A 17,094-nucleotide genomic window follows, 5' to 3' on the forward strand; every position below is an offset into this window, starting at 1 on the left:
GGAGGCTGCAATTCGAAACTGGCCACGTAAAGGTCCAACCCCCCCCCCCAAATAGACAGTCTCCTCCCCACCGTATGTATATATTTTCTCCCCACCGTATGTATATAATCTCTGTTAGGATCTATGGGTAACAGTACTGTATATTTGCATATCGTATATGTCACAAATGTAACAGTACTATATACCTGTATGTCATGTATGTCCCTATGTCATGATGTCATGTATGTTGTGTATGTCATAAATGTCACTATGAATTGAAAATGGGGGACCCTGATGTAAACAAGACGAAAGTCTTTCTCTGGTCTGCATCCCCTTAACAATTGTGTGTATTGAGCCGTACTGTATTGTACCCATTCTGCAATCTGTTAAATAAAGTTTTCATTAATTCATTAATTCATTCATTCATTCAGCCAATAGAATGTTTCCCCTTATTCTCGAAAATGTGAAGGAAGATTGGGATCCCATGGCCAGTTAATTCGTAAGCCACCATAGTGTGTGTGTTTGAATGAATCATTTGCAAGATTAGGCCTATTACGCGGCCACATATAACATAAATAGATAATGACATAAATATTTAAATGTATATACGGTATATATATATATATAATAAATATATTCATACATAATGTATAATAATATATATGGAATTCTAGCACCCTTATTGCACATACATGAATCAACTTTGCCAGCAAGGAGCTTGAAAATAATGTGAACTAGTATTCTTGTAATTATTTATTTATCTTTTTCTGTAGTGGATAGGTATATTATTTTTTTATATTGATAAATAACTTATTACATATTAATATGACATTGTAAGGAAGGGGCAGGACCAGATAAGCTTTTCTTCTTTCTGTCCCTTCTCGAACAAAACCATTTGTCTTGAGATGTTGATTATTGCTTCCATGTCTAGGAAGATATATTTTATTAAATTTAATAAAAAAAAAATTATTTAGTTTTTGTTACTTTTTGTTATTACAAATGTGTGTGTTTATGGTTGTTTGAGATAAACAAAGATCAAATCAAATCTAGGGTAACCCCCCCACTGCTTTTCTTTTGTCATGTATCTGGTGTTTATGCCGGTGCATAATGGCAGGAAAAGAGAGAGCACCAGTCGACACACCCGGGGTCCTCTGCTTGCCGTCTGCAGCCTCCCCGTGTTGCAGGGCGCACTGCCTCTTGGACAATCAATAGGCAAACCAACCATCATTCCAGCGTCATCTCCATGGAAACCGGCTCTAGCCGCAGTCATGATTGGCCCCCTCCCAGAACCTGCTTTTTTGTGATAGGACGACAGAAGCCATTCTCCCCACCCCCTCCTCCTCTCACAAATACAAGTGCACACACACACACACACACACACACACAGTCTCACACACCGTCTCACACACCGTCTCTCACACACACACACACACACATTTCTCCTTCATCCCGTTCCTTCACGTTTATGATTTATAGCACCGATCGTGATTAGATTGCTCATCACGTCAGATTGCGCCTGGGAGAAGGTCTTTCCCCAGACAGCGGCATCAGTGAGGAGGACACAGCTGAAGACTGACTGCCCACAGACCACCTGCATCCCACCCACCGGAGAGAGAGAGAGAGAGAGAGAGAGAGAGAGAGAGAGAGAGAGAGAGAGAGAGAGAGAGAGAGAACGGGCGACAGCAGCAGTGTAGACCTTGTTTTGGTGAAAATCACTCTTGACACTCGTTTCTCACTTGCCCCGTCCGCATAATATGCCAGGAAGTCAGGACAGCCTATATACGCGACGTTTCGAACATCAGCCGGAAAAAAGAAGCGGACTGCTGCTGATTCCGTGGTTGGTCTTTTGCCGTTTTTTTTTTTTGTTGGATGAGTGGCAATGCCATCCTTCTACAGAAGACAACGGAGTGGGTAGTATGTAGGGCTCTGTATCTGCACGCTACACAGTACGCTGATGCAGGGAGGCTGATATACTCGTTGCAAGAATGTCATTTTGCAGTTAAAGTCACTGATGTCGCCATATTATATCCAAAAACGAACGTCCTCTTTTTGTCAGAAGTCAGTGGGGAGGAAGGGGGGGGGCTGAGTTCTCCAACCTCTGGATTATCATTGTTTTGTCATGGAAACGGCTCGAGCCCTTTTGTCGTCGTAATGGAATATTTCTCACACGGAACGAGCGCCCCGCTAGTGCGCCGCTTTCTGTCACTTTGAATTCCTCCTGCTCTGGAACTGACAAACTTACACAAGGCTCTGTATTTTGGTTTCTGATAAACGTGGTAATTATTACACGTTGGAACTGAGTGATCCCACCGCTTTGATTCCAGACCCTTAATCTCTCTGCCTGGGAGAATTACTCGCTCCCTCTTGAAAACTCTCGGGGAGTAAGGGTGGCATCTTTCTGTTCTTTGAAGTGAGCCTCGCCGCAGTCGTTGGTGATTCTCCTTCGGCAAATGAAAAGCCTACTCTGGCCCTGGCCTTGACCGTGACCCGATTGATCCCCGACTGCGCCGTTTGACCGGGACACACACAGAGTGATGTATGACCTGTGCACTCGACCCGAGTCCGCAGACGGAGAGATGAAGAGCCGCGAGGAGGCTGAAGCAGCCCTGGGATCACAGCGACAGGAAGACCACCAGAAGGTCCACGTCGTCAAACCCCCGGACAACAACGTAGACCCCCCGGCCACCACCAGGACTCTCACCCCTGCGGCCATGTTGGGCAAGAGGCACCACTCTCTTTACGCCAATCTCAATGGCCTCGAGATGGAAGGGATACGCAAGGTAGGTCTGAGCGCGTGTTCCGTCTACCTCCACCAACCCTGTTTTAGTTAACTGAGCCTAAGACTACACAGGAGGGTTGGGTACCGGTACTTGTGAATCGATACCGAAATGTGCCACCGGTGGATCTCACATGATTCGGTCGATACCCTTAAAAGTACCGGATTCGGTACCCATCCCTACTTAATACACACAGGGTGGTCGGGACATTCTTGTGACGCCCTACCGAGGTTATTTCACTTGCATGATTGGATCTTCGTTGCCTTATGTAGCTCTGAACTACTTGTTTTGTTCAGGCAAAGTGTGTTAGTAATATAGATGGCATTACGACATGATTACAATCCGCTGATTTAACAAACACGGCCAGGAATCCTGCTGTAGCCGGACCCATGGCCCATTAGAAGTAGGCTGTCCTACATGTCTTGAGTGCTGTTTATCAGTAAGTTCTTCGTAGGTCACATGAGCGTGGAGGAAAAGAACACATGCATGAGCCGCAGCTCTTCTGGAGAGATTTTAAACCGCTTTGGCCACCAGCTAGTAGTGGCTGTAGTGCATGATAGCGGTGGCAATCAGGCTCCACAACCAGGCAGGGCCAGGACGGGCTAACTGCCGTGGACTGGAGGAGCTGGGTTGTGGACTGTAACCAATTAATTTAATTATTTAACATCGCGATTGGACTTGTTTCTTTTTCTTTTTCTGTGGTGTGCTACTGGAGCGCCCCTGTCCATCTTGTTTTTAACACATACTAAATAAGTGTATGTTATGCTGTGATGGACATCTGAATCTCCCCTCGGGGATAAATAAAGGTTTTCAATTAAATTCAATTTTCACTGAAAACTCTGGGCAAAAACGACATGATGATATTGAGACTATTCCCACTAAAGTTTAGAATTCCGTCAGGCAATTGATGTAGCGACCATCCCGACCCCTGGACCCCAGTGTGCAGCAGGTGTTCTTGATGCTCTTATGTGGGACAGTGTTGTAAATTTTAGCTGCGCCGACGAAAGCAGTGAGTTGGCAGTTACTATGTTAAGCCACAGGCACAGTGTCCCATATATCACACCTCTGCACAGCCTGCTGTAAGTGGGACACAAGAATCACTTAAAGGGGCACTTCACCCAAAAGAAATGCAGATTTATTTTGCACATAATCTCACACACATCCAGAAACTCTGAACAGCTTTGCACACATTCATTTAGTTTGACAGTTATTGAGCGTTGTTGAGTTTGAATATGGCCACCAGTGATGCAAACGTCACATTACCTCCACTCTGCTTGCCCTGCTGCAGCTCTCTCCACTCACAGAAAAAAGGGTTTTAGTGCAACCAGTGTTTGGGCCATCCATGTAGCGCAAGATAGCCACAACGTAAGCGCGTCCGTCCATATCAATAGTCTAGGAATGCCACATGAAGTGGTCTCAAGTTGTTGGCACAATTTGAGAATGCACAAACATGAACCATTGTTTTTTGGGAGCTATATTCCAACGCAACAAACTTTCAGTGGTGACGCTCCTATCAGGCTTCTAGTGTCCATTGTTTAGTTTTCATTCCTGCTCACACACACACACACACACAATCATGTCAAAAACAAGCACTTTTAGTGGACATACATTACTGGTAACCAAACCCTTTCACCCCCACACTACCAAAGTGTTAACCCTATCACTGCAAAAATACAGAAGGTTAACCCTTTCACTACCACACGACAAAGGGTTAACCCGTTCACTACCACACTACAGAAGGTTAACCCTTTCACTACCACACTACAGACGGTAAACCTCTAAGGGAGGTTTAGATATGTTGGACTTCAACACATTTTTCCCGGTAAAAAAAATGTAATAACCAGATTTAACGGAAACCCTGACTGGTGGCCATTTTCAAACTAATTTACTCTCAATAACTATCAAACTAAATTAATCAAATGCCAAATGAAAACCAATGGATCTTGGATGGTCTTTGTCGTGTATACAGTAGGGGTTCATTAAAACTGCTTGTAGGATGAGAGACTTGATTTAGGACCATTTTAGTTCCCCATGTAGCCACAACAACAACAACAACAACAACAACAACAACAATAAAGAAGACGTAGCAGTAGTTGATTGAAAATGCAATACAGAGAGAGAGAGAGAGAGATCATCGGTCTGTAGTGTGATGAGCAGGCGTGACGTGTGGTGATGGTGAGATGAGTGCCCCCCCCCCGCGGTCCTCCTCTTCACCCAGTCATGACCTCGGATGTTTGCTGTGTGAATCGCTTTCATTGTCTCCATGGAATTGGCCGGTCACCCGGCAGCCAGACACACACAACTCTTGGTTTATGGGCAAAATATTGTTGTGCCACATTTTCAGATCACAGGATTCTTTAAATGCCCTGAATGGGAAACACTTCCCTCGTGATACAACAAGGTGCTCTCCTTCCGGCCCAATCAGGCCTTAACCCTTTCACTACCACACTACCAAATGGTTAACCCTTTCACTGCGACAATACAGAAGGATAACCCTTTCACTGCCACACGACAAAGGGTTAACCCTTTCACTACCACACGGCAAAGGGTTAACACTGTCACTGCGACAATACAGAAGGTTAACCCTTTCACTGCCACATGACAACGGGTTAACCCTTTCACTACCACGCTACCAAATGGTTAACCCTTTCCCTGCGACAATACAGAAAGATAACCCTTTCACTACCACACTACAGAAGGTTAACCCTTTCACTACCACACTACATAAGGTTAACCCTTTCACTACCACACTACAGACGGTTAATATACTGCACTGTCCAGTTGTCAGTGAGAGGGTTTAAATGATGCATTCGAAATCCTCTCCAGGCTAGTTTTTCCCAGTGGGGGGTGTGCCGGGTTCAGCAGGAGTGCTGTCAGTCTTGTGTAGATTACCATATTTTCTGCTCCATGCGGTGGAGGGGGGGGGGGGGGGGACTCGCATGTCCTTTTATTCCCTGTGGTGGCCATTAACAGCCATAATAAGGCAGCACCCGTTGGGGGCCTATAGTAGTGGCATCAGTCAGTCCTATGAGGACGTTGATTGAGCATCAGTTACTCTCTGATGAGGCTGGAGGAGAACGGGGGGGAGGGGGGGGGGTAAATAAGGAAACAGAGTGAAAGACAGTAGGAAGTTGTGGGGGAAATAGGAGCTTGTCTCCTCCCTCTCTGTCCCCTCTATCCAGTTTTATTGTCCCCCCCCCCCTCTCCTGGGTATAAATAACGGCACCTTCCTGTGAATCGGTCTCTTCTTGTCTCCAGGTGTCAGCTAGTCACTGGGGTGAGGGCCATCCAAGCCTATTGTCTAACTTTGTATTTGATACCTTCATTCTGAGTTAATAAATTGTATTAACCGGATCTCCATTGACTGAGTAAGTTATTATGTAATCAACAAAGTACAGTATATCAAAAGGAAGAGGAAACACTAAGTATGTTCACTATACCAGCTAAGGTCTTAGACCGATATGCATACACGGGTAAGTATTACTGTGAAAATGAACTCGCCACTAAACCCAACAGTGACCTGGATAAGGTGTCTACATGTCTCCGTATCCTGCCTAATACCAAGGATTTCCCGGAGATCATATTCAGGTTTCTCATAGTCTGGATATAATGAGCTTATCCCGGCTATTAATAATTGGATATGGCATTTTACACACGTGCCAACTCATAGACAGGAGATGCGAGTGTCCCGAATAATTACTTACCCGTTGATACAGGGAAGTGTGCGAGTGTGTTGTGGGAGGAAGGTAGTGTGGGGGTAGCATGCAGCGTGAAGAAGAGCACATTGAGCTTTCCCCCCCAACCCCCCGCACAAATTGTTAGCGGATCCTAGTGAGAAGGATTCTATTGTGTGTGTGAGGTGATATTGATGACGGTCCTCCTGGATCTCCATAAAGTCTCCCCGCCTGCATCCATCCATCACCGCTCTCTCTCTCTCTCAGCCATCGGCTCTGTGCCTCCTCTCTCTTCACATCTCTCCCTTACAGCTGTCTGCTTTGTTATGCGTCCGTGTGTCTATAATCTCTACCTCGCCATGGACGTTCATGCTCGTTAATGGCCTTTTTATTTGTGGACACTGTATGTGCCAGCATTGGATTTGAATGTATTACCCGGTGTGTGAATTCTTAACACGGGTTTAATATACAGCGAGTGGAGATGTAATACTGGACTGTGTAAATGGGTTTTAGGTCCAACATGGGCACCGTTTGTGTTTTGTGGTGGATGCTTGAATTAGCCACTTAGTCACTAAAACACAGTTTTTCTTTTGGACTTATTATTATTATTATAGCTCAGTATCACTCCTGTGGGGTGATATTTATGAGTCTATGGACTAGCTCCAGAGACGAGTCTCGTTTGATGGTGGTGAAGGTGAATATTGTTGCCATAGTTGTTTTTTTATCTACATACAGTTATATGCAATATAATTAGCTGTTGCTACAGTATAGATCCATCCATTTGGATGGGGCCCAAAATTAAAGCCATCTTTTATGGTTAAATTCAAAGTAGCTGCCAAAAAACACAGCAATTATATAAAACAGACTATATTCCTTTATTTATTATTTAAAACATATGTAATTATGATACTAGTAGTTTTTTTTATTATCAAGGATCGGTACATTGTGGCTACAGGTCATTTTGTGGAGTTTTGAACCGGTGAGCTAGTGCAAAGGTACTGTGACCGTCATGCTGAGCACATTCAGCCATAGACTCATTTCCCCCTTGTTATTCCTATTACCCTGCCTGTACCTCCCCTCCCCCGTGCTGCTATGACACCTGCCCCAAGGGGGAGGAACATCTTATATACAGCCAAGAACCACAGAGCCAGGTCTCTAGGGGACAACATCTCCCTTAGGGCCCCCAAAGTTAGGTATGTAGGTACAGTACCTACAAACAGTCTCTCTAAAACAGTCTCTAAATTAGTCTCTCTAAAACGGTCTCTAAAATAGTGTCTCTAAAACAGTCTCTCTAAATTAGTCTCTCTAAAACAGTCTCTAAAATAGTGTCTCTAAAACAGTCTCTAAAATAGTGTCCATAAAACAGTCTAATAGTCTCTAAAACAGTCTCTAAAATAGTCTATCTAAAATAGTCTCCCTAAAACAGTCTATCTAAAATAGTCTCTAAAACTGTCTCTAAAATAGTCTCTCTAAAATAGTCTCCCTAATACAGTCTCTCTAAAATAGTCTCTCTAAAATACCAACAGCTTTACTAGTGCTATCCCGATAAAAGACTTACATTCCTAAATCTTGCATAAAAGAAAAATGCAACACAATCACGCCAATGTATCATCATGCAAATGTATGGGGATCCAAAAAGGTATCCCTTACACAGGGTTTCTGGCACACGAGAGATCTCCCACAGTGGCTGATTTCTTCTGAATGTTTCTGCTGTGTACTACTGGTAGCCAGCTTATTACTTGGCACATAATGCAGGCCGTGGTTTATGGTTATTGTAAAGATGCGTCTGCCCACGAGCCCCAGAGGACTGCAGTTTAACGGGAGCTCACGGCATCAAATTGCACGGGTTTCACAATTAATTCAGTAAACCGTCTGTTACATTGTGGCGGGGAGTAGACGCCGAGTTTTATGACCACTTTGAAGAAGAGGCCTAGTTTATGAGATTTGAATATAATGTGACAGGGCTATGAAGTTATGTAATGAAATGCCTGGGGGCGAAGACTAGGGTATAGTAGTGATATGAAGGTAGGCTTTGGAATGCTTTTTAACACTAATCACATTTCTTCTGGTCAATTGTGACCGAGGTTAGGTTGTATGTTCACACTGCTAGGCTCAACGTAGCGTGAGGTTGTATGTTCACACTACTATGCTAAATGTAGCGTGAGGTTGTATCACACTGCTAGGCTCAACGTAGCGCAAGGTTGTATGTTCACACTGCTAGGCTACAGGGGGCGACAGTGGCTCGGTAGGTAGAGCAGTCGTCCCGTTATCCAGTGGTTCCCGGTACGATTCCCGCTCCTCCCGGGCAGCGTGTCGAAGTGTCCTTGAGCAAGACACTTAACCCCTAATTGCTCCCGATGAGCAGGTTGGCACCTTGCATGGTTGCCTCCGCTGTCGGTGTCTGAATGTGTGAGTGAATGGGTAAAATGCGAGGAACAAATTGTAAAGCTCTTTGGATAAAAGCGCTATATAAATGCAGCCATTTACCATTTAGGCTAAACGTAGCGTGAGGTTGTATGTTCACACTGCTACTCTAAATGTAGCGTGAAGTTGTATGTTCACACTGCGTCTACTACTCTAAATGTAGCGTGAGGTTGTATGTTCACACTACTACTCTAAACATAGCGTGAGGTTGTATGTTCACACTGCTACTCTAAATGTAGCGTGAGGTTGTATGTTCACACTGCTACTCTAAATGTAGCGTGAGGTTGTATGTTCACACTGCTACTCTAAATGTAGCATGAGGTTGTATGTTCACACTGCTAGGCTCAACGTAGTGTGAGGTTGTATGTTCACACTGCTACTCTAAATGTAGCATGAGGTTGTATGTTCACACTGCTACTCTAAATGTAGCGTGAAGTTGTATGTTCACACTGCTAGGCTCAACGTAGTGTGAGGTTGTATGTTCACACTGCTAGGCTCAACGTAGCGTGAGGTTGTATGTTTACACTACTAGGCTCAACGTAGCGTGAGGTTGTACGTTTACACTACTAGGCTAACAGGCATTAATATATGTATAACACAATGCATTTTTTATGTCACATTCATACTACTAGTGCAGTACCCATGCTTGCAGCTTTCTCAAGAACCGCTAATTCAAGCAAGTTCACACTCAACACTGCATTTTCTTGGGTCCTCGGCAATAGACCACCGCAACACTTCCGGGATTCTGAAATCATGGGAGAGAGAGCGGGGGGGGAGAAAATTAATGAATGTGGATGAGAGCCTTGACATTAAGTGGTTGTAGCTACGGCTGTGGGGGTGCTGCTGGAGACATGATCCAATAGACTTTTATACGCCTGAGTCTCCTGAACACGGAGAGACCGATCCCAAGTCGATCGGCACTTTAGGTTCATCAATCTGCGCATGCGTACTTCGGCAGTAGGTGCGAAAAAGCAACTATAGCTCGGCCGATAAAGTGCAGATCGACTTGGGATCGGTCTCTCCGTGTTCAGGAGACTCAGGCGTATAAAAGTCTATTGGATCATGTCTCCAGCACCCCCCACAGCCGTAGCTACAACCACTTAATGTCAAGGCTCTCACCCACATTCATTCATTTTCTCCCCCGCTCTCTCCTCCATGAGCTCAATGTAACTCAGAAGTGCAGTGTTCTATACACTGTGTGAAGTCGATCAGATGAATGGTTCTTGAGAAAATTGAAGGAAGGACAGGCAGAAATTCATTACATTTTACTTAGATAACCAGTAATACACTTGTGTTGCATACTAGGGATGGGCGTGAGTAATCGATTACTCGTAGCTATGAGAAAAATCGATCTTAAATTATTAATAATATTTATGAAAAAATATATATAAAAAATATTATTATTATAATTTTTTTTTTACACATTTGTTTCACATGTATGTGTAAGATTATAACTGTTTGTTGGTTTCCTTAAACATATACGTGAATGAACTAAATTAAGTAAAAAAAATATATATATATATATATTTCAATTCTTTTTTATTTAAATTTTTTTGTAACGTTTTTTTTCCCTTTTCGAGTAATACACGATCACTCGAGTATAGCATGCGATCGATCTGGATTTATCTTTAAAATGCCCATCCCTATTGCATACCAGAACTTGCACCCCCAGTTTAGAATAATTTACAGAAATACCACACAAGTCTGGAATTTACAGTCAGCAGGTGTTGCCGCCAGTAAAAGAGCACCATGTTTCTTCTGACGGCTAGCTGACCAGATCATTCTCCCGTGTGACCTCCACGTCGAGCACCTGTCTGTCCGCCTGCCGGCCATATTCATAGCTGCTTCTCTGATGGTTGTTTGACCCAGAGAGCTATAAGGGGACCCAGTAGATCCAGAAGCAGCTATCCAGTCCTCTGTTACCCACCTGAACACACTGAATCATGTTATCTGATTAGCCAGCACCCATGATGCCTCGACTGCAGCCATGGGAAGAATGAGTAGCACTGTTTCAGGGCTCCTCTCCTTCCATCGATCTGCCTCCGTATTAGGGCTGCGAATCACCAGAGGCCTCACATGATACGATATTATCACGATAAGTCACGATACGATAGTATTGCGATTCAAAATATATTGCGATATGCTGAGTATTGCGATTTATTAATATTTTTTTAACTGCAAAGTAAAACTTTGTGAACATGTTTTATCTAATAAAATAAAGTTTTCAGTCTGTTCATCTCACTTCAATAATTTTTATTGCAGCAAATGGGATTTTCTCAAGCAGACAGATGTCAACACTGTAATCTGTGTTGCATGTACCTGACAAACTGAACTGTTTGTATTACAGTCATATTCCAACTTAACTGAATGCACACGTGTGTGTGTGTGTGTGTGTGTGTGTGTGTGTGTGTGTGTGTGTGTGTGTGTGTGTGAGTGTGTGTGTGTGTGTGTGTGTGTGTGTGTGGACTACTGTACTTCTATTACAGGTATTGAAATGAACAATGCAACTTCCTTATACAAAAAAAAATGCATATATATAATTTGCATAATAAAATATCGATACTTGGCATCCTTGTATCGATACAGTATTGCCACACAAAGTATCGCGATACCAATTCATCTCTATCAACAACTGCAAATCCCCCACTGCCCCCATCACTCATGGTGTCCCCCAAGGCTCAGTACTTGGTCCCCTGCTCTTCATCCTCTACATCCTTCCACTTGGTCTGATTCTCCGCCAACATGGCCTGCGTTTTCACTGTTATGCAGACGACACTCAGCTCTACCTCTCCACCAAGACTATCACTCCAGCCACTCTCTCCACCCTCAGCACCTGCCTCACAGACATCAAAACATGGATGCAAAATAACTTTCTTAAACTAAACTGCAATAAATCAGAAATCATCATTATCGGTCCAAAATCCCTCACCAGCCACACCCAGGATTTTACCCTAAATATTGATGGTACCATTGTCACCCCCTCCACTCACGTCCGTAACCTTGGCATCATCCTGGACTCCACCCTTTCTTTCCTCCGCCATGTGAACCACATAACCAAATCGGCCTTCTACCACCTCCGGAACATTGCTCGTCTCCGCCCCTCCCTATCACTCTCCGCTGCTGAAACACTGGTTCATGCATTCATATCATCAAGACTAGATTACTGCAACAGCATCCTCTACGGCTCACCAAACACTATCCTCAATAAACTCCAATATGTCCAAAACTCTGCTGCCCGCATGCTCACCTCCACCCGTCGCTCTGATCACATCACCCCTGTCCTCCACGACCTCCACTGGCTTCCAATCAAATACAGGATACATTTTAAAATACTACTCATCACATTTAAAGCCCTCAACAACCTTGCCCCTCCCTACCTGTCCGACCTCCTCCACCGTCACACGCCCACCCGTCGCCTTAGGTCTGCAGATACCAACCTCCTAACACCTCCCACGACCAGGCTCCGGACCTGGGGCGACAGGGCCTTTGCTGCTGCTGCCCCCTCCCTCTGGAATGCCCTCCCCAGCCATATCCGTGATGCAAACACCCTGACATCTTTTAAATCAGCCCTCAAAACTCACCTTTTCAATCTTGCTTTTGACCTCTAATTCTGTCGGTGTTATTTTATTTTTGTCATGTATTATTTTTGTTCTGTTTTTTGTTTTGCCATAGTTTGTCTCTCCTGCCCATGTAAAGCGTCTTTGAGCACCTGGAAAAGCGCTATATAAAATAGATGTATTATTATTATTATTATTACTATACTGTATGGATATTTTCCCCCGGGCCCCACCACTACTCCGTACCCAGTGCTCTGTGCCTCTCCAATCTACCTCTACTGTATGAAGACACACATGTCCCAGCTTTAGCTTCCCACCACTATCTCTTAAAATGTTTTCCAAAAAGTCTGACACAATGGGTGACATTGACAATAATTATAATTTTTTATGTCCACTAGGGTTGGGCCGAGGCACGATAGCATCATCCATTGCCATCGACCCCTGAGCCCAACATCGTGATACATTTTTTTATTTTTTATTATTCTGCATCATTATGACAATTATTTAAAGTATTTGTTTTTATAATCAGATGCTCTGTTTAATGAGGTAGCTTTTAGGCTATAGGGAGGAAATCCTCTCATATCAAATTGCATTGCCTATATTTATGTCTTTCTACTATTACCCTTCCCATACCTGTACTTCCCCTCCCCCTCCCCCATGCTGCTATGATGCCCCAAATTTCCCCAAGGGGATCAATAAAGGAATATCTTATCTTATCTTATTACATGGCGTTTTCACATTCGCCGAAATGCTTGCTTGTGATTGGTCAATAGCGCTCGTCAGAGGTCCGATATTACTCGATAACGGACCTCTGTGGAACAATAATGACCGCTGTGTGCAGCTGTTTGCAATCAAGGCCACTGACACACTGCATCAGTGCAGCCAATCAGACACACCTGCTGGCTGCACTGACAGCGGAGTGTGTGTAACGATGACAGCGGAGCCAGAACAGAACTGCGTCTGCATTTGATCTCGTCTTGTCGATGTAAAATGAATTAGGTATATTGTTAGTAAGTTAGCCATGTAATAAGCGCCTCGGTATTTTAAACTCTGTGTCGGTCAATTATTTTGCGACAATGACCTTGCATTATCCCTTACATGTTCACTATTAGCTCCCAGACCCATGAGGCTACATTTGCCTGAATTTGGAGAATGTTTGTGCACCTTAGGAAAACTGTAAAGTTTTAAAAGTTCTACATAGCAGTACGGTACAGTACATTTTGAGCTTTCTCAAAAAAAAAGAATACACCTGCACAACAGGTGTGTAGTTAAACATTGTGCCAACATACAATTTATACAACTGAGGAGCTGCACAGCACGATAACCAAGATCCTTACCCATTCAATCTTTATATCAAACTTTGAACTACACTAAGTTGTTCACTCGAAATCCCTTAAAACATGTCATTGACTTTACATAGAGGTTCTTTTTATTTTTACTTTTAAGGTGACATTTGCTTTAAAAACAGACGGGGCAGTTGTGTTGTGTGGGTTTACCCTACTTTGTTCTTTTCTGAGCCCTTCAGTATCGACCCAGTCGCCAACTCGGGCACATTGGGTATTTTAGCGATGGCATGACTGTGACGCCAGTTGCGCCGCTCAGCACTGACCCAGTTAGGATCCGTGGTGGGACGAGGCAGGGAGAGGAAGTGGAGAGGCTCTCTCCTCTGGGTGGATCTTTTCACTCACCATCATCCTGCACAGTGCGAGGCCTCGCCATATCTCTGCCCTTCATCTGCTGAAGTGGAACACACACACAAGTCTGTGAAGTCCCTGGGAGAGTCTTAACACTGGAGACATCATAGGAAGAAGTCATCCACATATCGTTCACTTTGATCGTATCTGTGTCTGTGACTGTGACTGCTACCGTCAACAGACTGGGAGACAAAAAAGAAACCAAAAAAAGCATGTGTGGAAACGGATGCAACACAGTAATTGCAGTAATTGAAATAGGTCATTTAGCTCATGTCTTTTTCATGTCAGTCTCATGAGAATGTTTGGATCCATTAATATGCAGTATATATCATAAAGTCTTAATTGCATAACTAATCAGTGGCAGATTATAAATAAGATCACATGTAGCCTCATCTTCAAAAGAGATGATGAACAAAGAGATCATTTATATATTTTATTTGTATATATACTACACAGAATGTGACTTGGAATATTATTTCTAGGTGATCTGGTCCAAGTCACATTCTGTGTAGTATATATACAAATTAAACATATAAATATGATCAAATAATTATGAATTTAAGTGTTCTCTCACACAGGCATTTAGTCGTTTTTTTTGCTTTTTTTTATTCACTTTAAAATTCAAATAAATGTGGCTTTATGAATCAGTATTTCCATCCATGCTGTTCACGTGCTGTTCTTTTTAACTTTCCCAACTTTCCCAAAAAATCCCAACCTGAGCATGACATGAATCAATTGAAAGGGAAGAAATTACATTTTACTCCCTGGACTTCAACCTTTGGGTTATGGACAGGGCTGGACTGGGACCAAAAATTGGCCCTGGGATTTTTGGCCCAGACCGGCCCACCATAATCGGTCGGACACCACCCACCAGTACACCATCCTTGCGGTCCCCTTAAATATGCGTACCTACTGTACTATTCCCCCAAACCACTACAAAGCTGGGTAGTAAGTGCCATGGACAAGTGGACCAGTGCAAGTGGACCAGTGTACACTCACTCTTGGCTGAATCTTGTTTTGGGTGGTGATGTAAAAACACCTGCATCATAGCAGGCTCAGGACGGGCAAAGTAGTCTATAGCCTGTTCATCCCTGTCTCTCTCCTCCACAACCTGGCTTGACTAGACATAAGGAGAGAGAGATGATTACAATTAACTGGTACATTCAGTTCCAGAATTGTTGGAATTCCCTGACAAAGATGTGCAAAAAGCTGTACAATTTAAACAATACCATACTGGTAATGAGCAAATAGTTGTTTATTCAATGAATGCATGGAGCTGTTCCATCTTATTTCATTTGATACTAACTACTCTGTTCATACAGATTCCAAGTATTCAAATATCAATGATGAATATTGCATAAGGTTTACACAGTTAATATTAATAGATCACATTCTTGTTTTATATTCATGTTCAGAGAGGAGTAATAGTTCGATCTTTGTATGTGATTTATATGGCAATTAAATCAATGGTGTGCTTGTTTGTTTGGGGAGTTTGACCTACAGTTAATGTGCCTACCACGTGAAGGTGCATGCTCAATGGACAGCACAAAAACAATTTGTGTAGGTGGAGACTAGAGCTACCACAGATAGTAATAAGTTATAAGAGTAAGTAATCCATACCATATATATCCTAATAGTTACCTTATTACCATACTTGGCTGAAAATAAACTTTTCTGCCTGTTGTGAATGTGTTTTTCCCTGTAGGCTAATACATAAGTAGGCATACATTTTTGCAGTTGAGCAAAAATTTGCAGTTGAGTAGGCTATATGTTCTGTGTTTTTATGTCTTCCATCGAGGACCACCTTGGAAATAAGTGTTTTAATGAATGCTTTTAGGTGATATCCTCAGGTATACAAATTGGTCAAGATAATTTGTTTTTATGATGTGTTTTTAATTTCCAAATACAAATCTAATCAAATCAAAAAAGCAGTTTTTGCAGTTGAGCTACAGGTGTTGTATATTATACAGCCTTTTCATGGATCTTTATCAAGGGAACCCTTATCCTAATGATTTTTTAAATAATATTATGATACAATATGGAGTCATGTACCAGCCAGTCCCCTCTCAGTCATGTATACCAGCCCCCTCTCAGTCCTGTATACCAGCCCCCTCTCAGTCATGTGCCAGCCCCCTCTCAGTCCTGTATACCAGCCCCCTCTCAGGCATGTACCAGCCCCCTCTCAGTCCTGTATACCAGCCCCCTCTCAGTTATGTACCAGCCAGCCCCCTCTCAGTCCTGTATACCAGCCCCCTCTCAGTCCTGTATACCAGCCCCCTCTCAGTCCTGTATACCAGCCCCCTCTCAGTCATGTACCAGCCCCCTCTCAGTCATGTACCAGCAAGCCCCCTCTCAGTCATGTACCAGCCCCCTCTCAGTCCTGTATACCAGCCCCCTCTCAGTCATGTATACCAGCCCCCTCTCAGTCCTGTATACCAGCCCCCTCTCAGGCATGTGCCAGCCCCCTCTCAGTCCTGTATACCAGCCCCCCTCTCAGTCATGTACCAGCCCCCTCTCAGTCCTGTATACCAGCCCCCCTCTCAGTCATGTACCAGCCCCCTCTCAGTCATGTACCACAGCCCCCTCAGTCATGTACCACAGCCCCCTCTCAGTCCTGTAGACCAGCCCCCTCTCAGTCATGTACCAGCCCCCTCTCAGTCCTGTATATCAGCCCCCTCTCAGTCATGTACCACAGCCCCCTCTCAGTCATGTACCACAGCCCCCTCTCAGTCATGTACCACAGCCCCCTCTCAGTCATGTACCACAGCCCCCTCTCAGTCCTGTACCACAGCCCCCTCTCAGTCATGTACCACAGCCCCCTCTCAGTCATGTACCACAGCCCCATCTCAGTCATGTACCAGCCAGTCCCCTCTCAGTCATGTACCAGCCCCCTCTCAGTCCTGTATACCAGCCCCCTCTCAGTCCTGTATACCAGCCCCCTCTCAGTCCTGTATACCAGCCCCCCTCTCAGTCATGTACCACATGACTG

General features: G+C 43.9%; 1 protein-coding gene across 1 annotated transcript in view; it reads left to right on the top strand.

The window, feature by feature from the left end:
- Positions 1 to 17,094, top strand: part of tspoap1 (TSPO associated protein 1) — a gene marked incomplete at both ends in the record, with an annotated part of 203,051 nt that overhangs the window by 10,942 nt on the left and 175,015 nt on the right. The window contains one exon of the mRNA XM_084320339.1: positions 2,541 to 2,759. Coding sequence (XP_084176465.1) covers positions 2,541 to 2,759 — 219 coding nt within the window. The remainder of the gene's footprint in view (positions 1 to 2,540; positions 2,760 to 17,094) is intronic.

The sequence above is a fragment of the Notolepis coatsorum genome (genome assembly GCF_963971535.1).
Source record: "Notolepis coatsorum genome assembly, chromosome: 8".
In the NCBI taxonomy this organism is placed as follows: domain Eukaryota; kingdom Metazoa; phylum Chordata; class Actinopteri; order Aulopiformes; family Paralepididae; genus Notolepis; species Notolepis coatsorum.